Raw genomic sequence first — 21,949 nt, forward strand, 5'->3', positions numbered from 1 at the left:
CTAGAAGCATCTGTGTTTTTATGGTAAGCCAAGCAGGGTGTCTCATTTTCTCATAAAAATATACGTCCCTATAAATAGTAGCTGTTTACGTACCACAGTAATGCCAAGGGAAAATTCCATAATTTTTCTAACATTGACTTTGCTTCTAGGAAACAATAATGAAAGCCCAGCCATACAGCCATGCAGCTATTAAGAAATGAAAATACAAAATTGATAGGCAATTTTATATAAGTTTAGTTATCTGAGTTACTAGAACATTTAACTGTCTGAGGGCTGTAAAATATTTTCATTAACAACTTGAAATGTAAAAAATTATTAACTTATTGCTACTCAAAAGCATGAAAATCTCAACAAATCTTTAATGGAAACTTTACTGGAAGTAATTATATCATTATTTATTTCAGAACCTTTAAAGTGCAGAAAGAGAATTCACTTCTCTTCATCAAAAAAATTGCGAAGATTTAACCAGGACTCCTCTGGGCAACACTGTACAGTTTCAAAATATAAATAAAATACTTTCATCCAAAAGTCTACTTTAAAAATTGGATTATTTAAACACATGCTTTATTGTTTACCAAAGAATTTGGTAGGGCAAAATAAACAGAAAAAAACAAAGAGCTTAGTACCTGACTAGAAGAGCTCATGACCAAATAACTGCCCTACCCTAATGAGGAAGCACCCTCACGAACCCACAGGTTCTCCCTCTGTGGTGCTTCAGGCCGTGGTTACATCTCTCTAGAGACACGCAGATCCCCCACAGGAACAGGAAGTAGGACAGAAAACATGAACTTGCCCCAGACCCAGTTCAGCTGACAAGTCTCACTCAATTACTTCTTGTCAGATGACCTTTCCTGAAAATAACATTTTAGAACTGCACTGTTCAATAAAGTAACTACTAGATACATATGGCTATGAAAATTAAAATTAATTAAAATTAAAAATTCAGTTCTTCTGTTACACTAACCACATTTCAAGTGCCACATGTGGCTACTAACCATCATTGCAGAAATCTTCCTTGGACAATATTAGTCTAGAACAATGTGAGAAAGGCCATCAGGAACACCTGTGGTCAGGCCTATGGACTCACTCTGTGCTATAAACTCCCGTAATAATAATTTCTGTTAAAATTTTTAATTCATGTAGGACTAGAAGAGATGGGGTAGAAATAAGTTAAACTTTTATGTCCTGTAAGGAGCCTATAGGGATACCTTTCACATTACCCATCTCAGACCATTAACTATTCACATAAATGAACCTCCTGACATTTCTGAAGGCTGTAAAATCCCTTTACAAATTTATATTGAAAAAGAAAAAAAGCATGTTACCATTTTGGTCTGTTGTGTAAAAAAAAAAAACACAGAGAAATGTAAAAGGCCGACAACATTAAATATTGGCAAAGATGTAATACAGTTTCTTATAAAGTTAATGTGACCCACGAAGTCTACCCGTAGTTTTTTAGTCACGAGAAATGAAAACATATAGCCACATTGTATGCAAATGTTCATAGCAGCTTTATTTCATAACAGCCAAAAATTGAAAATAACACAAACGTCTACCAACAGGTGAATGGATAAACAAATTGTGGTATAGCCATACAGTGGAATACTACCCAGCAATTAAAAAGAAACTACTGATATGCGATAACATGGGTAAATCTCAAAAACATAATGCTGAGTAAAAGAAGCCAAATGCAAAATAAGAATTCATCTTATATAAAATTCATCTCATACTTAGATAAAATCATAGAAGAGGCAAAATTAATCTAGACTAACCAAAAAAAAAAAAAAGGTCAGTGGCTGCCTAGGTGAAATGGACAGCAAAGAAGCATGAAGTAATTTTCATAAATGGCAAAAATGTTCTATATCTTAATTGTATTTTATCATATGTAAGTTATACCTCAATAAAGTTGAGAAATGATGTTCTGATTTTTTAATGGCTGGGAAATCTCTAATAATTCCCAATGCAAATATGGGATGAATGCTGAAACTAGAAAATATAGTTTAAGAACAAGGTCAAATGGGGCCCCACACCCATGCAACAAAGACCTAAACTTTCATATGTCCATACTCAGGTATGCCTACTGGAAGAGAGACAGAACTAGATCTGCAGAACACACTCAGTCCACTCCCCAGCCAGCCCTCATCCCAGCTGTAGGAATAACAGAGAACTAAGAGAATGGTCAGATCTGCCTCTAAAAGGCCAGTCCGAGGTTGCTGACCATATTCGCCTGCTGGTCCTGGGTACAGGATGTGAAAAAGGAAGGATAAAACCTACAAGTCCTTCTGGCACAAATGTCCCACTCTGACCATTAGATTGGCAATTCTTCCTCCTACGTAAGGTTCTTTTCCCCCAGTAATAATTCTTTCCTTAGAAGTCAAGGACGTTTGAGCTGAAGTTCTACCCTCCCGATGGGCAGGTATGGAAATGTGAGGAAATAGGAAGAAATGCACATCCACCCACACACACACAACAATGAGAATTAAATGATATAGTCCTCATTTACTTGATAGAGAGTAAATACTCAATAAATCTTAGCTATTATTATAACTACCATAGAGAAAGTCAATAAAGAATTATTTGTAACAGCAAAAAAAAAAAAAAAAAACAACAATCCCACAACCTAAACCTAAATAAATGCCATAAATAGGAGCACAGATCAAAGAATCACAACTATGCAGCCATTTAAAAGGTCAAGGTACCCCTGTATGTACTGACAAGGGAGAGGTCCACAATAAAGTGCTAAGTTTTTTTAAAGTTACAAAACAGTACGTAGAATAAGTTTTTTTAATAAAAAAGATACACACTACACTAAATTGTTAACCGTAGTTACCACTGAGGAGAAACAAGAAGGTATAAGGGAAACACCTCCAATTTTCACAATTCTGAATTTTGGAACTGTTTTTTTGTGTGTGTGCGTGTGTGTGAGGAGATCAGCCCTATGCTAACATCTGCCAATCCTCCTCTTTTTTTGCTGAGGAAGACTGGCCTACATCCGTGCCCATCTTCCTCCACTTTATATGGGACGCCGCCACAGCACGGCCTGCCAAGCGGTGCGTCAGTGTGCGCCTGGGATCCGAACCAGCGAACCCTGGGCCGCCTCAGCGGAGCGCGCGCACTTAACCACTTGCGCCACAGGGCCGGCCCCTGGAACTGTTTTTGAAATAACCCTTGTCTTAGGGAAATAATTTTAAACAGAAAACTTTTAAAAAGTACAAAGTTGTTCTCCACAGCATTATTTTAACAGTGAAGTAGAAGCAACTTAAAAGTCCTATTTCAAAGTAATGGTTATGTAAACTACAACATATCCACTTAATTAAATATTATATAGCTCCAAAATCCTCATAATACATTAAGGAAAGGGCTCTTATCACAGGATTATATATATATAAATTTTACTTTACAGCTTGATTTTTTTAAAAGTATAACAAACCAAATAAATGGAAACACACCAAAATGTAAAAAACAATTGTGATTGGATAATGGGACTATGGGTGATTTAATTTCTTTTCTGCATTTCCCAATTTTAAAAATATAGATAGGTGTTACTTCACTAACCAAATTAAAGTTTTTGTACTAAAGTTAATTAACAGTATATTTCATTTAAGACTTCTGTTTGCTTCTGTACAAACAGTGATGACCATGCACATTAGGAAAATAACTTGAAGGACATGCTAAATAAATGGGTTTGTCATTATTCATGAAATACAAGACATGGTCTCATCATTTGTTTGTGTGTATTTTTCCTTTGTAATTAAATCACATTGGTTAAATCTAATTTGCTTTGTTAATAGTGTGCCAAGGGTTTTTGTAAATAAATTAAGAAAAAGCACTTTCAATAAACTCAGTAAGAAGCTATAAAATATAGTCTGAAGCACAGAATCATTTGATAAATATACAAAGAGTTAAAAATCTATTTATACTGGGCAGGTTAACCAATGACAGATCAAAATGAGCACTAAATCATAAGCCAGTTAACTGAGTCTTCGGCTCTGTGAATAAATAATTTCCTCTCCAAGACTGTATTAATTTGAGAAAGTCCACCAATGACTTAAAATAAAGTATTTACAATTTGGAGAAGTGCCTGAAACAATATCTAGCACATAATCGGCACTCAACAAATATATGTTGAATTAAAAAAAAGTGTGGAAAAACATATCTAGAAAAGTTGAATAAAATTAAAGCCTACCTTAGCAGATAAATCAAAAACTTTGCTATAAATAGGAAACAGACAACAGATTCCATTTACTACAGAAGCAAAAAATTTTAAAGTACTAGAAAAAAGTTCAGCAAAAATGTGTAAGATCCATATGAAGAAAACCAATGCAAGTACATGAAAGAATATCCAAATAATGTAGAGATATATGATGTCACTGCATGCAATGATTCAATATTACAAGGCTATCAGGAACTCCAAATTAATCTATAAATTTAATGTAATTATAAGCAAAATCTCAATGAGTCTTTTGTAAATTCAATCTAAACTACAACCGGCAAAGTAAACGTAGCAGGAGAAATGGAAGGGAATTTTTTTTTTTTTTTAAATTTGTAAAAGTAGCCAAGAAAAATTTCAGGAAGAATGAGGGGCACTGGCACCACTAGACACCAAAACATGCCATACACAGTAATTAAAACAATGTGGTACTGGTACAGAAACAGACAAATAGTTCAATGGTATAGACCAACCAACCCAGAAATAGAACCAGATACACATGAGAACTTGATACATGAGATTTAGAATCAGGGAGGGAAAGCTGAACTACTCAATAAATGGTGTGGAGACAACTGACTACCCATTGCCGGTGGGCTGGAGTGTTAATAACAACAGCTAAGATGTTTTGAGAGATTATTATGTGCCAGGCACTGTTTTAAGAGCTTTACATACCTGCAAGCATCCCAGCCTACAATTCTCTTTCCTATCGCCAAAATCTAAATAACATTATTTGCCTCACTCTAGCTCACATTTTTGTTTCTCATAACACAAGAAAATTACTCCTCGGGGCCAGCCCGGTGGTGTAGCGGATAAGTGCGCACCCTGCTCTTCAGCGGCCCGGGGTTCACAGGTTCGGATCCCGGGCGCACACCAATGCACTGCTTGTCAAGCCATGCTGTGGCAGGCGCCCCATATAAAAAAAAATAGAGGAAGATGGGCGTGAACGTTAGCCCAGGGCCAATCTTCCTCAGCAAAAAGAGAAGGATTGGCATTGGATGTTAGCTCAGGGCTAATCTTCCTCACAAAAAAGAAAGAAAGAAAGAAAACTACTTCTCTCTAAATGATTTTTTAAACATAACTCATTCTGAATAATGTATACTTAGAAGAAAAAAAATTCTAATTTTAAGGTGAATAAACTGAAGATTGCGTGTTTTTATCCTATAGCTACCTCCAATTTGATTCAAGCACGTAATGTAGTTCCATTTCGTCACATTCAAGGATCACAATGTTCTATTCTTAACCTTACAGAAGCATCATAAGGTACATAGCTCAAATGTATAGAGAGGCAGGATCCCTCATCTGTAGGTCTGATCCCAACCCCCATTATCCAGCCTTTGCTTTTTCGCATCTTGGGCCCATGCCTTTCATAGTGACTTAAAAAGCAAAAATCCCTTAACTCTACTCTTACCTCAAATTATCAACCTTTTCTCTCTCCATTTCACAACCAAAATTCTCGAGTCTCCCTCCTTGCCTCCCATTTTCTCATACTATGGCAACCTTTTCCAATCACCCTTTGAAATCCTCTCCAGCAACCACCTTATTGCAATTGTTCTGTCTTCCAAGTCACCAATGACTTTCTAATCACCAAATTCAGTGGTGTCTCCCTCTCCCCAGTATTCACTGTTTCTCTTACTTTTGTTTCTCTTCCTCACCTCTGTTAATACCATCATTATGCTTTCAAGTCACTCAAATTCACAATTTCAGGGTCATTCTTTCCTTCACCACCTAACACCCCTCCATCCCCCAAGACACACAATTGTGGGCCAAGACATATTAATTCTACTTCTGCACTGTCACTTGCATTTGATTCCTCCCTTCCATCCTCACAATTGCTAATCTAGTTCAGCCCACATCACCTCTCTCCAAAAAAAACCTGCAATAACCTCATTGGTTTCCCTGACTCTAATTTCTTTTCTCTAATTCAACCTTCCCTCTGCCACCAGACATGACCTAAAACCAAAAATGTGATTTTTAAATAATAAAGCACAAACTCCTTAGCATGATATTCACAGCCACTTATGTAGAATCTATCCTTGTTTTTCCACAACTACCTCAATGCTCCACCCCAACCTCACGTACGTCATACTCCAAACTCCATGCCTTTGTTCACGCTATTCCTTTTGCCTGAATTCTCTATTCTAAACCACTTCCACTTATGGAAATCTTACCCATCTTCCAAAGCCAAGTTTACAAGAAACTCCCTGGCTCCTAGTAAGATTGACTATCTCCTGTATCTCCTTTATTTGTGCTTCTGCACCAGTCTTATCACTACTTATCACCAGCTGCCTTACATTACTTAGTTGAGTACCACGATTTCAAGCTCTGACAAGCCTGTGCCACCCAGTAAATACGTAATATGTTAAGTGAACTTTTTATTAGCATTTTTTCAGAAATACTTCTGCTATGGTCTGAATGTTTGTGTCTTCCCAAAATTTATACACTGAAAACCTAATGCCCAAGGTGATGGTATTAGGAGGTGGGGCCTTTGGGAGGTGATTAGGTCCCGAAGGCAGAGCCCTCAAGAATGAAGTTAGTGCCCTAATAAAAGAGGCCCCAGAAAGTTAGGTCACCCCTTCTGCCATGTGAGGATACAACAAGAAGTCTGTGACCCAGAAGAGGGCCCTCACTCAACCATAATGGCACCCTGATCTTGGACTTTCAGTCTCCAAAACAGTGAAATAAATTTCTGTTGTTTATAAGCTACCCAGTCTCTGGTATTTTGTTATAGCAGCCCAAATAGACTAAGGCAACTTCATATAACGTAAAATTCATCATTTTAAAGTGTACACTTCAGTGGTTTTTAGTATATTCACTATGTTGCACTATCATCACCACTATCTAATTCCAGAACATTTCCAGCACTCCAAAAAGAAACTCTGTTCCTATTAGCAGTTAGTGCCAATTCTCCCCTCCCTTCATCCCCTGGCAACCACTAATTTACTTTCTGTCTCTATGGACTTGCCTATTCTGGACATTTCACATAAATAGAATCATACAATCTGTCATCTTTGTGACCGGCTTCTCTCACTTAGCATAATCATCTATGTTGTAGCATGTGACAGTATGGTAGTCCCCTCTTATCCATGGGGGATACGTCCCAAGGCCCCCAGTGGATGCCTGAAACCACAGATAGTACCAAAACCTATATATCCTATGTCTTATCCTACACATATATATTTGAGGTGTGACAGTAAAACTAGCACAAATTTGTTTCCTTCTTCACAATTTCACAGACAGAAGATTCATCTTAACCTTTAGCAACCTGAGCATTTGACTTTTTTTTTCTTATTAATCTGAGAACTTTCACCTTTTTACTTAAAGGAAGTACTTTACAGCTTCTCTTTGGCTTATCTGAATTGCCAGCATCACTACCCTTGCACTTTGGGGCCATTACTAAGTAAAACAAAGGTTACTTGAACACAAGCACTGCGATATCATGAAAGTCAACCTGAAGGCTACTACGTGACTGATGGGCAGGTAGTGTACACAGCGTGGATATGCTGGACAAAGGGATGATTCACATCCCGGGTGGATAGAGCTGGATGGCACAAGATTTCATCACGCTAGTCAGAATAGCGTACAACTGAAAATTTATGAATTGTTTACTTCTGGAATTTTCCAGTTAATATTTTTGGACCATGGTTGCCCACAGGTAACTAAAACCATGGAAAGTGAAATCACAGATAAGGGGGGACTAGCATATTTCATTCCTTTTTATGGCTGGATCATATTCCATTGTATGGATATACCACATTTGTTTGTTTATTCAACAGGTGATGGACATTGGGTTATTTCCACTTTTTGGCTACTATGAATAATGCTATGAACACCCACATGAACATATATTTCCAATTCACTTGGTTATATACTTAGGAGTAGAATTGCTGGGTCATTCTATATTTAACTTTTTGAAGAACTGCCAAACTATTTCCACAATGGCTGCACCATTTTACATTCCCACCAGCAGTGTATGAGAGTTCCAATTTCTTTACATTGTCACCAACACTTTTTTTTTAACTACAGCCACCCTAATGGTCATGAAGTGGTATCTCGTGGTTTTGATGTGCATTTCCCTAATGACTATGATGTTGAGCATCTTTTCAAGTGCTTATTGGTCATTTGCACATCTTCTTAGGAGAGATGTCTAATCAAATCCTTTGCCCACTTTTAAATCAGGTTGTCTTTTTTACTGTTGAGCTGTAAGGGTTCTTTACATATTCTTGATACCAGACTCTTATCAGAAATATGATTTGCAAATATTTTCTCCCATTCTGTGGGTTGTCTTTTCAGTTTCTTGATAGCGTCCTTTGATGCATGAAAGTTTTAAACTTTTATTAAGTCCAATTTATATATTTTTTCTTTGTGCTTTTTTGCGTCATATCTAAAAAAATCACTATTTAATCCAAGGTGATTTTCATCTATGTTTCCTTCTAAGAATTTTATAGATTTAGACCTTTGATCCATTCTGAGTTAATTTTTGTATGTAGCGTGAGGTAGGGGTCCAAATTCATTCTTCTACATGTAGATATCCAGTTGTCCCAGCATCATTTGTTAAAAAGACTATCCTTTCCCCACTGAATGGTCTTGGCACCCTTGTTGAAATCAATTGATTATATATGTATGGGTTTATTTCTGGACTCTCAGGTCTATTCCATTGGTTTATATGACTATCCTTATGCCACTACACATCATCTTGACTAGTGTAGCTTTGTAGTAAGTTTTGAAATCAGGAAGTATGCCCTTCAACTTTGTTCTTTTTCAAGATTGTTGGGGCTAAAATGGCTTTGCAACTCCATATGAATTTTAGGACCAGCTCATCCATTTCTGGAAAAAAAGCAGTTGGAATTTTGATAGAGATTACATTGATTTTATAGATCAATTGGGGGAGTATTGCTATATTAACAATATTAAGTCTTCCAATCCCTGAACACGAGATGTCTTTCCATTTATTTAGATCTTTAATTTCTTTCAACATGTTTTGTGGTTTTTAGTGTACAAGTCTTGTACTTTTTTGGTTAAATTTATTCATAAGTATTTTATTCTTTTTGATGCTATTGTAAATGAAATTATTTTCTTTATTTTCAGATTGTCTATTGCTAGTGTATAGAAATGCAACTGATTTTTGTATATTGCTCTTGTATCCTGCAACTTTGCTGGATTCATTTATTAGCTCTAATGGTTTTTTCCTTTTTTGTAAATTCTTTATGGTTTTCTATATATAAGATCATGTCATTTGCAAATAGAGATAAATTTTATTTCTTTCTTTCCAATCTCAACCCCCTTTTTTTTTCTTTTTCTTGCTTAACTGCCCCACCTAGAACCTCCAATATAGTGTTGAACAGAAGTGGCAAGAGCAGATATCCTCACCTTGTTCCTGATTTTAAAGAGGAAAGGTTTCAGTGTTCACTAGTAAGTATGTTAACTGTGGGTTTTCCTGTTAGTTGAATCTTGTTTGTTGAACTGAATTTTCATAGTACCAACTCATAAGACTGCTCTGAGAATCTAACAAGAAAAGATCCGTGAAGGTGTTTTCAAAACTGTAAAATACCATTCAGTTTAAGATACTCTTATTCAGTAACTCAGTGCTCTTACTCTGAAAAGTTTACTCCAAATGTTGTTAAAGAAATCAAAACAACGTTTGTGAAGCTCTTTTTTTTTTTTTTAAATTACCAACATCCTGATGAAAGTTTAACACCTATGTTGTTTTAAAGGGTGAAGAAGAAAAGAATCTTTGGAGAAGGAATGGGAACAAAGATCCAAGGCCTAGAGCCTCTCCCCAGCCCCAACCCCTAAGTCTTGTACGTGTGGACTCTTCCCTTAGCAAGACACAGGGCATTCAGGAAAGCAGAAAGGACAGATGTAAGACAGGCAGGAAGGAAGAGCAGCATGGTACAGAGGAAGAACACAAGATTTAGTGGGAAAAGTTAGCTGTGACTCCAACTGTTCAGAAGCAAATGAAAAAAAAATGAGATACCTGAAAATATTAGAAGGTCTAATAAACCTCACATCTTCAAAGCTGCAAAATCTACTGACTTATATCTAGAGTCCACACTATACTTATCTAAACTGCTGATATTAATCTGAGTCACTATAATTAAACATAATATGCTAATAATTCATGATATAAGTGCTTGTAATACTGAGAGGTTTCTCATTTTATAAATTCAGCTTGATAATAAATATAAGCACAATATAATATTATATATCTTTTTATTATTTAAAAATAAGTATTTACAAATAATTGAGTAAAAAATTGGCTGTTGAAGCCCAAAAGGAATTACTAGCCTACTTCTGTTCAATGGAACAAATATTTAATGATTATCTATAATGTCCCAGGCACTGTGCTCTATGCAGGACATGCTCAATTAACAATGAAGCAGTGACTAATTTTTATATTTTTTGAATACTAAATAAGAATAAAATATATGTAAGATATAAAATACCATAAAACAAATACCATGTCCCTACCACCCAGTTTAAGAAGAACGTTACCATTTCTTTAAATCAACTTTTTATTAAAGAAATACATAGAGAAAAGTACATACATTGTGTTTGGCTCAATGAATTTCTACAAAGTAAACACACCTAGGGTAACCAACACCCAGTTCAAGAAAGAGAACATTACCAGCATCTCATACTGCCCGCTCCTAGTCACTAGCCCTTCACCCCCAACCACAAATAACCACTATCTTGTTTCTATCACCGCAGATAGAAATCATAGACAGATTAGTTTTGCCTGTTTTTGAAAACTTTATATAAATGGAATCATACAGTATGTATTATTTTGTGTCAGACTTCTACCCCTTAATATTATGATTGTGAGACTCATCCATGTTGTTGCATGTAGCACTAGTTCATTCATTTTCACTGCTTTTTATAGTATATAATTATATAAATATACCACCATTTATTCATTTGAGTTGTTTCCAGTTTTTAATTATGAACACTTGTTATTAACATGTTTGTACATGTCTTTTGAATAATATATGTATGCATTTCCATTGCATATATTCCCTCCCCATCCCATCCCCCAGCCTCCAGTAGAACTGCAGGGTCATAGGCATACACGCATATGTTCAGCTTTAGGGAATTTTGCCTAAGGTGTGCAATGAGGTGTTTTGATATAAGTATACTTTGTGCAACGATTACCACAATCAAGCTGATTAACATACCCACCACCCCACATAGTTACCATTTTCTGTGTGTGTGGTGAGCACACTTAAGATCTATTCTCTTAGCAAATTTCAAGTATTCAATACTTTTTAACTACAGTTACCATGCTATCTAGCATTTTAAACTGTTTCTATGGGAAGGTCAGTCTGGGTACCAAATCCACTATACTGCAGGAAATAACTATGCTTTCTGAAATGTTTGAAATCTGGATATAGGTGAAGGTATTAAAGGGAAGAAAAGACAATAACCCTGAAATCTAGAAATATCAAGGTTGAGTATACATTTGGAAAGAAATCTGGAAAAAACAGCTTCAACAATTTGTAAGGCACTGCACTGGAGAACTCAAAATACTAAGTCAATAGTCCTACTTTTAGCATTCATCAGTCACCTGGAGAACGTGTTAAGCGACTGCAGGGACATCCACCACCAGAGTTTCTAATTTAAGCAGACTGGGGTGGGGCCTGATAATTTGCATTTCTAACAAGTTCTCGGGTGATGCTGATTAGCTGGTCTGCAGATTCCACTTCCAGAATCATTGTAATAAGTAAGGAGAAATAAACTTCATAAAAACAGAAATACTGACAAGTTCATTTCCTTCTACGATAGAGGAGAAAAAAATACGGAAAAGGGGCTTCAATAATGCTCTTAGTCCATTTCATCACTTAATTTGGTAAATATAATTAAGTTTATTTTGATGCTTGATAAGTAGTAAATTGATTGGAAGGCTATATATACAAAAAACAGTTATCAGATTCAATATCTGCAGGTGGAGAAAAAGGACTGTATTGGAGTCCAGCAGTTGTTTAAAGTTAGATCTATGCTATATTATTAACGATCTGGATAACAGAACAACAGTAGAGTATTCAATAGCTTGGTAGAGAATATAACGTTAAAATTCAAACTACAGACATTGTCCAAAATGATAATTTATTAAGGTATTCAGAAATTAATGTTCACTCATTCATTCAACAATCATTTACTGAGTAACACCTCCATGCCAGGCTCTTTCTTAGTAGAAACTAAGTCGGCTATCATCTCACAAAATGTTGCCAATATTATTCTCTAAGAGAAAAGTAACTAGGATAACAAAATTTTTTTAATCCCCCACATAGATGTTCTTTGGAAGACCCAGAATTAGTGATAATTGTTATTTTTATTGCTTGTCAAACCAAGTAAGAAAATGTTTGTTCATGTGCACATAACACTAAAAACACTTTACAATTTTAAAAAAATTCAATGTTGCATGTAAAAATGACAACTTACATCTTACTTTATATTAATAATTTTCCCATTTTCTCCATTATGAAAGATCTATATGGCTAGCGCAAAATACATCAGAATTTTAGCACTTCATTCTGAATTTAGCAAAGCACCAAAATACCCTGCATTACTCATAAACAGCTGATGCTAATTCATTTGGTTCCAAATCTATAGAGCACAAAGTTGTGATAAATTATTAGCACTTTTTGGCTTAATGTCAAAAAAAGGAAAAGAAAATCAGCTTCCTAGAGTAATTCAGCTAAATTTTACGGAAATGATCTTTGTATCTGCCCTTGTAAAATATAAGGAAGAAATGTAGGTCAAAATCATTAGCAATAGATAAAGATAAATTTAAATTTAAAGATAAAGATAATTTTTTAAAGGAGGAGGGATTAAGTTCCTCCTAAAATTTATATGGAAAAGGGCCAAGAAACGCCAAATGAAGAAAAATAAGAAGGAGGCTCACCCTACCAGAGAGCAAGAATAATTTTAAAGCTATGGTAATTAAAACAGTGGTATTGGTGCACACACAGACAAACAGAATAATGAAACAGAATAGAGTCCAGACTCAGACTGGATATAAAACAGAGATAGCATTACAAATTATTAGAAAAAAATGATGAACTCAATAAATGATATTGTGACAACTGGTTATACATATGGAAAAGATAAAATTAGCTTCCTAATTCACACCAAACACAAAAATAAATTCCAGATGAATTAAACATCAAAATGTGAAAATCAAAATTTTAAACCTTTTAGAAGAAAATATTTCTGATTTCAAAATGGGGAAAGATTTCTTTAAAAACACACTAATTTAGAGATAAAAAATGGGTAATTATAACTATAATAAAATTTAAATCTAAAACTCTATAAACACGAGAAGATCGCCACTATTTGAGAGAACGTATTTGCAACTAACAAAGGATTAGAATCCAAAGCACACCCTATGCCCCCAAAAAGGAAAACTCTACAAATCAATTTAACAAAAATAATAACACAACAGAAAAGATGGGCATAGGATACACAAAGGTAATTCACAGAAGAGGAAATTCCAATGACCAATATTAAAAATGCTCAATCTCACTAGTAATTAGGAAAAAAGTGCAAATTTAAACAATAACATTGTTTTACACCTATCATATTGTAAAAATTAAAATGTCTGCAATATTCAGTGCTGGAGAGGACATGAGTAACAGGAACTCATATACTGCCAGTAAGAGTACAAACTGGTATAACCAGGTAAAGACAAAGGTAACTCATCACTCAGCAATTCTGTGTAGCAATTCTACATAGCGTATATGTCTAAGTCTCTAGACAAATATCCTAAAGAAACTCGTACATATGTATGTAAGGAGACATACACAAGAATGTACACTCCAGGAAAAAGAAAACTGAAAACCACCTAAATTGTCCTTTGATAAGAAAACAGATAATTGTGTTATATTCACAAAATAGAACACCACACAGCAGTTAAACAGAATTAAGTGGCTCTCTATAAAACAACATGACCAAGTCTCAAATGCCATTTTAAATGAAAAAATGAGGGGTTGCAGAAGGAAATATACAATATGACACCATTATACACATTTTTAAAACACACAAAACAATATATTATTTATGGGCACAAAATATGTAGATGTGAACAGGAAGAATCTACACCAACTTTAGGATAGTGCTTATTTCTGGGAAAGGTTAGTGGAATCAAGAAGAGATACAAAGGGATTCAACTGGATCTGTCATGTTTTATTTCTAAAAATTAAAAGACCTGAAGCAAATATTGCAATATATTAACACTTCTTAAATGTGGATGGTGAGCACATGGATATATGTTATTTGCTGCACTTTTCAGCATGCTTGAAATCTCGTAAAGTGTATATGAATTACACTTGTTTAAAATGCATAGAGGGGACTGGCCCTGTGGCCTATAGGTTAAGTTCAGTGCACTCCACTTCATCAGCCGAGGTTCAGTTCCCGGGCGCAGACCTACACCACTCAGCAGGAGCCATGCTGTGGTGGTGACCCACATACAAAATAGAGGAAGACTGGCACAGATGTTAGCTCAGGGTGAATCTTCCTCTAGCAAAAAGAGGAAGATTGGCACAGATGTTAGCTCAGGGTGAATCTTCCTCAGCAAAAAAATAAAATAAAATAAAATAAAATGCATAGAGCTTCTAGAAATAGTTGTAGCCACACAAGGAATATTTAGTTCTCACCACAAAAAAATAAGTTGGAAATTATGAGATTAAATCACTAGGAAATTGAAGGTAGTGTAAGCTAAGACTCAGAGGCCATTCAAGGCTATTAATACTGACATATGAAAAAGGATCTCATTAAGATTTTTACCTAAAATTCCATACCCAGAGTTTGGACCCTTAAAAACAACATTATAGCAAGTGTCTAGTGTATTGCCAATGCAAGTGTTTCCAAGGATTCACTGTTCTACCGATTCAAAAATTTCAACAGCACGATACTATACTTTCACCTTACACCTTTGCATCTTGATTTAAATACTTGAAAAAAGAATATGAGCATAAATTCCTCTGGGTTTCAGAAAGAAGAAGCTATTTAATACTGCTGTAAAGAGTTCAGTTTTATTTTCCAACATGTATTGCATTTCACGACACTTTTAAAAATCTCCACTAAAGTAATATACAAAAACAGTATCTACTGCATATAAGATTGCAGAAAGTTGACATGCTTTGGATAGCAAAACTTTGATTTAGGAAATAGGACTACAAAACATTTTATATTATTTGTTTTGACTTGTGGTACTGCACATGGGCTATCCCCAATTTACAACTTGTGCTCCAAAACTTCATCTGAAGGTTAGTTATTTGGTAAAGATGTCATTCACCCATAAAATGTTATAAATGGCTACGTTTCTGAACTAGGCTACAAAAGCTTCCTCTATATACTAACCAATACTAAATGCACTAGACTGCCCTGGTCAAAATGTTGGATTAAGTAAATTTTACCTCTAACATCTTTCTACAGCTCTCTCAACTGCTAAGAGAGTTCTCTCCCTCAGACTCCTATTTAACATCGTCTTACTCCTATTTTTTCACAACAAATTACCTCAACTAGGTGTAAGAATTTATGAAGAAAGCGATCCATTTGTTTTATTCGCATTAATGTACGTATATTTTCAGAAAGGGACTGCTGAATATCCAGTGAGATTTCTGGCAATTTTAAAAGACAGAGTACAAAAAAGTTCAGGCAATGTGGAAAGCCCTTCTTTTCTTTTCAGTAGTGGGGTGGTGGTAGTATAAGAGGCATAGAAAGCAATACCAAATAGAGGAGCTTTACTAAGGAGCCTCTCCCCACCTAGAGTCAGCTCTCTTAAACTATTAAGGCTGCATATCAGATTCTTTCTTTTCTCAACCTCTGATTCCATGATTCCAGAGCAGCTGTAGCATGACAGTTCTGAAAGACAGTGTGAAGGCCTGGGGCAGTGGTAGCTATCTGTACGTGGAGTTCATTTATAAATAAGAGTCTGTACTCAATGTAAGTAATAAGAATTATAACTTCAGAATCTGCTTTAAACTAGCAAACAGTTAAAATAGCTAAGAAAACTTATTACCTAATTGAATCTTTTTTTTTTTTTTTTGCTGAGGAAGACTGGCCCTGAGCTAACATCTGTTGCCAATCTTCCTCTTTTTGCTTGAGGAAAATGTGCCCTGAGCTAACCTCTGTGCCCATCTTCCTCTATTTTGTATGTCAGTTGCCACCACAGCATGGCCGCCGACAAGTGGTATAGGTCCGCACCTAGGAACTGAACCCCAGCCACTGAAGTGGAGCGAGCCGAACTTAACAACCAGGCCACGGGGCTGCCCCTAAGTGAATCTTTTTGAAAGGCCAAAAGGAACCAGATAAGTTTAAATCAATTGATCATTTTATAAAATGTATCCAACTTACCATTTCATATTTTTTCTCATACAGTAAATACACTAAAACAATAACGACAAAAATTTTCCTTTAGGTTCTTTACTTTTCAGATTAGGGGCTTCAAAGTATTTTATGGATTAATCAAGTTCTGATGACCTAGATGCTATATACTGAATAACATCACACATTTTATTCTTCAGCCAATTTCCCAGATGTACTAAATATGATGTTTTCTTTTTTGGCCAGGAAAAGCAAAAGACAAGGTATACAGGTTACTGATGCTATCAACAGCAACAATCAGTGATACAAGAAAAAAAATCCTCAATTAAATAGTAAATATAAATACCATTTACAAGAAGATGTCATAATGCCAAAATTAACTAAACTAACCAAAAGCAATAACTCAAATAGCTTTTCTTCCACAAGAAGGAAATATAGAAGCCATGTTAAGAGTATCGCAACAAGGCTAACTGTATTTGACAACCATGGATAAGTAGTTACTAGGAAATTATGGCTATCGGAAGAAATGATAAGACAATAAGAGATGGGCCAAAGGTGTTCAGATTTTCCAAAAGGTAGAAGGTAGTTTTTGAAAAATAAACTTTGACAGCAACCTTCAAGAAGCCCTAGGTAAGGTAAATCTACTCTTCTTTATACCCTAGCAACGAAGTTGGTGAACTAAGTAACAGCATCAAACTGACCTGAGTTCCCATCCTGACCCTGCTTCTTGCTAGCTGTGAACCTGGCAAGTTACTGAGCCCCTCCCTCTGAGTAAAACAAAGTTAATACTACCTACCATGCAGGGTGGTTTTGTCAGGATTAAATGAGATACATTTGTAGTTAAGTAATGGGAGCCCAAGTGTATTGATGTATGTCAGCCTAGAGGAGCGTCGCTAGCAGCATGTTCAAGGGCTAGTTCTGACCCACTTTATTCTACCTTTTACCAATGACTTGAATATAGACACAGAAGTCATGATTATTAAACCTACAGCTGAAACAAAACCAGAACTACTATTTTGCATAACATGAAAAAATCAAGAATCAAGAAGACCTTCAACAAGCAGCAGACATGCCCTGACCTAAAAACATGAATTGTAAAGGGGATAAATGTAAGGTCTTACACTCAGCTTCAGTAAAACAATTGCACAATACCTAGAATGGGGGTAGGGGAGGTGATTTTAAAAGAACATGAGAGTTTTAATTGACTGTAAGCTCAGTATGAGTCAAGAGTGTGATTTACTGCAGACAAGAAGCAAATACAATTTTACCATGTATTAATAATGGTAGTGTCCAGGGCCGGCCCTGTGGCTTGGTGGTTAAGTGCGCGCGCTGCGATGCTGGTGGCCCGGGTTCGGGTCCCGGGTGCGCATCGAGGCACCACTTCTCCGTTCATCCTGGGGCCGAGTCCCGCATGCAGCAACTGGAAGGATGTGCAGCTACGACATACAACTATCCACTGGGGCTTTGGGGGGAAAAAATAAAATAAATAAAATCTTTAAAAAAAAAAAAAAAAAAAAAAAAAAAAAAAAATAATGGTAGTGTCCAGCTCAAGAGAATGAGTTCACATATATTCTTCACTGATCCCTGTTTTCCACTCTGGGCACATTTTAGAAGAAACGTTGACAAAACAGAGCATTTCCAAAGGAAAGTAAACTAAATGATGAAGGGTTTGGAATATAGAATGTTGGAGGAATTGGGGATGTTTAACTTGCAAAAGAGAAAATCTGAGGGAATACATAATCTGTCTTCAAACATCTGAGGAGCTTTCATATAGAAAAGGAATTGTGTTCAGTTCTATGTAGCTCTAAACAGCAGAAATAATATCTATGTATAAAAGTTACATGGAACTCCATATAAAAAAGACCTTTCTAAGATGACACTAAAATGGTCTAGCCTGATGGCGATGTACCCTCTATCACTAGAATATTCAAACAGAGATTAGATTCATTCTCAACAAGAATGTATTGAGCACCTAGGTCCCAGGCAGTGTGCAAAGCACAGACATTGACAGTGAGTAAAAAACTGACCTGGCCTCTGCTTTCACGGAAGGTCAAGTCTAGGGCTAGAGGCAAATAATCACACTAATAAATTTAAAATGACAAACAGATAAAGCTCTAAGGAAAGCAATACAGTTCCTCAAGAGCAATAACATAAGATCCTGACTTGTGTAGGATAAGAACACGCTTCCCTTGAGTAGCTGAGAGATCTATGAGTAGGAGGCAAATGGCTGGGAGCAGAACATTACAAAGAAAGGAAATAGCATATGCAAAGACCTTGCGGTAAGAGAAACTACTGTAGGTTCAAGGACTTAAAAGGCTTATATAACCTGAGCATAGAGAGTAAGGGCGGCAGTGGAGATAAGCAGGAGCAGAACCACAAAGGGCCTTAAAGGCCCAGTTATGGATCTGGTCTTCTCCAAAAAGTAATGGGATACTATTGAGGGAGGGGTTTAAGTAGCAGTGGGCATGGGAGGGAACAATAAATGGGCAGAATGCCGCAAGACCCCTTGGGAGCTTCCCACAGTAGTCCAGGCCAGAAACGACAGCACTTTGGGAAAAGGAGGTGGAAATGAAGATGTGAGAGGTGGACAGACTGGAGAGATTTTTAGGATGTCAAAATGACAGAACCCATGTGACCAGTCCAGTGGGTGATTTGGGTATAGTTTAAAGAAGCAAAGCCCCAAGCCAGGTTCTTTGCCCTACTAATACCCTTTGGGAATGGGGGGACAGAACTCAGTGATGAATTTTACTGGGGGCAGAGGATGTGCTAAGAGAGAAGAGGTATAAAAGATGACCTCCCTGCCCCCCCAGGTTTCCAGCCCATGTAAGTGGATGGATGGTGGTGCCATTCACTGAAATAGGAAATATAGGGAAAGTACTAATTAGGTGGCCTAAGATCATGGGTTTGGATTTGAACAAGTTGAGTTTGAGGTACCTTGGTTTTAAATAGGCAGTCTGATATATTGATCTGGAACTTAAAGGAAGGTCTGGACTGGGAGTAAAATATTGAGAATTGTTGGCATACAGACAGTAGTTGAAGCTGTGGATTTAGAAGAGACTGCCTGAGGAGAAAACAGAGTGAGAAGACAGCCCTGAAGAATATCTGCATTGAATAACAGGGTAGAGGAGGGTGAGTCTGCAAAACAGAGGTCTGAGTAAAAACAGGAGCAAGGCTTCACAGAAGGCACGGGAAGAGCGTTTTCCATGAAGGAGGCAATGGGTCAACAAAGTCAAATGCTGTTGAGACATCAAGTGAGACAAGGAATGAAAAATGTCAGTTAAGTTTAGGGACATCTTTCAGTGGGATGATAGGGCCAGAAGTCAGACTGCAGTGGGTTGAGGGGTGAGTAGGTGGTAAGCAAATGGGAGCGAATAAATGTAGACAGCTCTATCAAGATTTCTGGCTGTAAAGCGGGAAGAGACAAGGTGACAGCTGTGGAGATGGAGGGAGGGTTTGTTTCAAGATGGGAGAAGCCTGAGTAAGTTAAGAGGGAGCAAGTGAAGGCACAGGAGTGGGGTTCCTGAGAAGGGGGGGAGGACAGACTTCTGAAGCATAGGTGGAGAGAGTAGCCTTAGATAAAAAAGAGAGGGTACGGGGAAATGGAAGAGAAAGAGGCCGAATTAAACGACCTTTAAGGTCTCTTCTCACTCGAATCTCATGACTCACAATTCCCTTTAGGTAGGATATTTGCATGTATGCATAAATCTATGCAAACTTATTCAAATATTCCAGTATAAATAGATCAGTCAAGCACGTCCTTATCCTCTAATGACGCAGTTAATGTCCCCAGGTTTATGACCAGTGTAATCTCCGGGCAGGATCCATCCCTCAGAGCGCTTTTCGCTCAACGCACACTGCAATACAGCACAGAACCAGTCCTATCTCTGCTCGCCAAACCCATACTACACCGCGATCTTAGAGCTAAAGGAGGAAGTAAAATTTAAAACCCTAAAACTACAACATATCCTGCTGCATTTGAAACGACTGTCATTCATAAAAGCAAAACGCGACACCCCAAATTCATCCCCACTCCAAACTAAAGGCATTCCTGCCGGATCCGACAGTGACAGGTCCCCCAGATGGCGGGGGTTTGACACTGAAAGTCATTTGCACCCCTTCCTCCGTTCCCAAGACCTTTTATCGTGAAGAACCAGAAATGGGTTCCTAATGATCCATCCCACAGCCCTCGCCCCAATGCAGCAGACGGAGCGCCCGCAGACAGATCCCAGAGGCTGCACCGAATAAGCCCTCGCCAGGGGGTGCGGAGAAACCCCCAGAGCCCGTCAGACGGGTCTGGGACGGCCACAATCCTGCGGCTGCCTTAGGGACGAGGGGAACAAGCCCCAAGGGATGGAGAGGGAGAATTATGGGAGACGCAGCAGACCTGGGGAGCGAGGGGGTCACCTGCCCTCGAGCTTCCTCAGGGGGATGGAGTTTCTGAGGAGGGCTAATTCCCTGCCACTGCTCCCCCTTCTGACCCTTAAGCCCTTCTCTGGCTGGCCGCCCCCTCCAAAACCCATTTACTCAGACTCGCTCCCCTGCCCCTGGGACCTCAGAGTGCCCGCGAGCCCGGCGCCCCCGCCTCGAGCCGCGGCTCCGGGTCTGGTACTCACCCGGCCCGCCATCTTCGCGGACACGTCCAGCTCCGCCGCTGAAGCTCAGTGCTCGGCAGAGCCCGCCCCCGCCGCGCAGGCGCGCAGTCGCGCAGTCGCCCTGAAGCCGCGCGCGCGCCCGGGCGCGTCCCCGACGCCCCCGCCCCGCAGGGCGCGCGCGGGGCCATTTTGGATGCGAGCTTGGGGGCTGCGAGTGTTCTGACTGTATTTTGGGGAAGTGCGCGTCCGCCAGCGGCCTTCTCCGGGGCTCCTTTTGCGCGTCTCATCACAGCTGGCCGTTTGTGCTGGGCTTTGTAGCCAGGCCTTTGATGCTTTAATCACTGAGCGCCTGCTTCTCTTTGCCAGCTGTTGTTCGCTCTTTCACGGCCTTGTAGCTTGATGCTTCCAGACCCGCTGAAATGGGAAAATGTACATAAGCGCCCCTGGCGCGGGTCCTGGCCTGCCCCCGAGGAGCGTTAGGAACGAGGGGTTGGTTCTGAATTCAAGGCCTGCGTGAATTCAGGCTTTTCTCTCTAGGCAGACTTGTTTTCCAAGCTCCTGAAAGTTATCAACGTTGGCATTTGTAGGTAGCTTATGTGTAGCCTGGAAAACTCAGTATTTTTTTTCAAATTTAAAAATGAATTATGGGGCCGAGCGGTTAAGTGCGCGCGCTCCGCTGCGGCGGCCCAGGGTTCGCTGGTTCGGATCCCGGGCGCGCACTGACGCACTGCTTGGCAAGCCATGCTGTGGCGGCGTCCCATATAAAGTGGAGGAAGATGGCCACAGATGTTAGCCCAGGGCCGTCTTCCACAGCAGAAAAAGAGGA

General features: G+C 38.2%; 1 protein-coding gene across 1 annotated transcript in view; it reads right to left on the bottom strand.

The window, feature by feature from the left end:
* NSF (N-ethylmaleimide sensitive factor, vesicle fusing ATPase) overlaps positions 1-21,207 on the bottom strand; it is a 146,908-nt gene extending 125,701 nt beyond the window's left edge. The window contains exon 1 of the mRNA XM_004432596.3: positions 21,145-21,207. Within this exon, the coding sequence (XP_004432653.1) occupies positions 21,145-21,156 (12 nt within the window). The 5' untranslated portion in view covers positions 21,157-21,207. The remainder of the gene's footprint in view (positions 1-21,144) is intronic.
* Between the last annotated feature and the right edge of the window lie 742 nt (positions 21,208-21,949).

This window comes from Ceratotherium simum, chromosome 16 (assembly GCF_057802395.1).
Source record: "Ceratotherium simum simum isolate JZ-2026a chromosome 16, ASM5780239v1, whole genome shotgun sequence".
In the NCBI taxonomy this organism is placed as follows: Eukaryota; Metazoa; Chordata; class Mammalia; order Perissodactyla; family Rhinocerotidae; genus Ceratotherium; species Ceratotherium simum.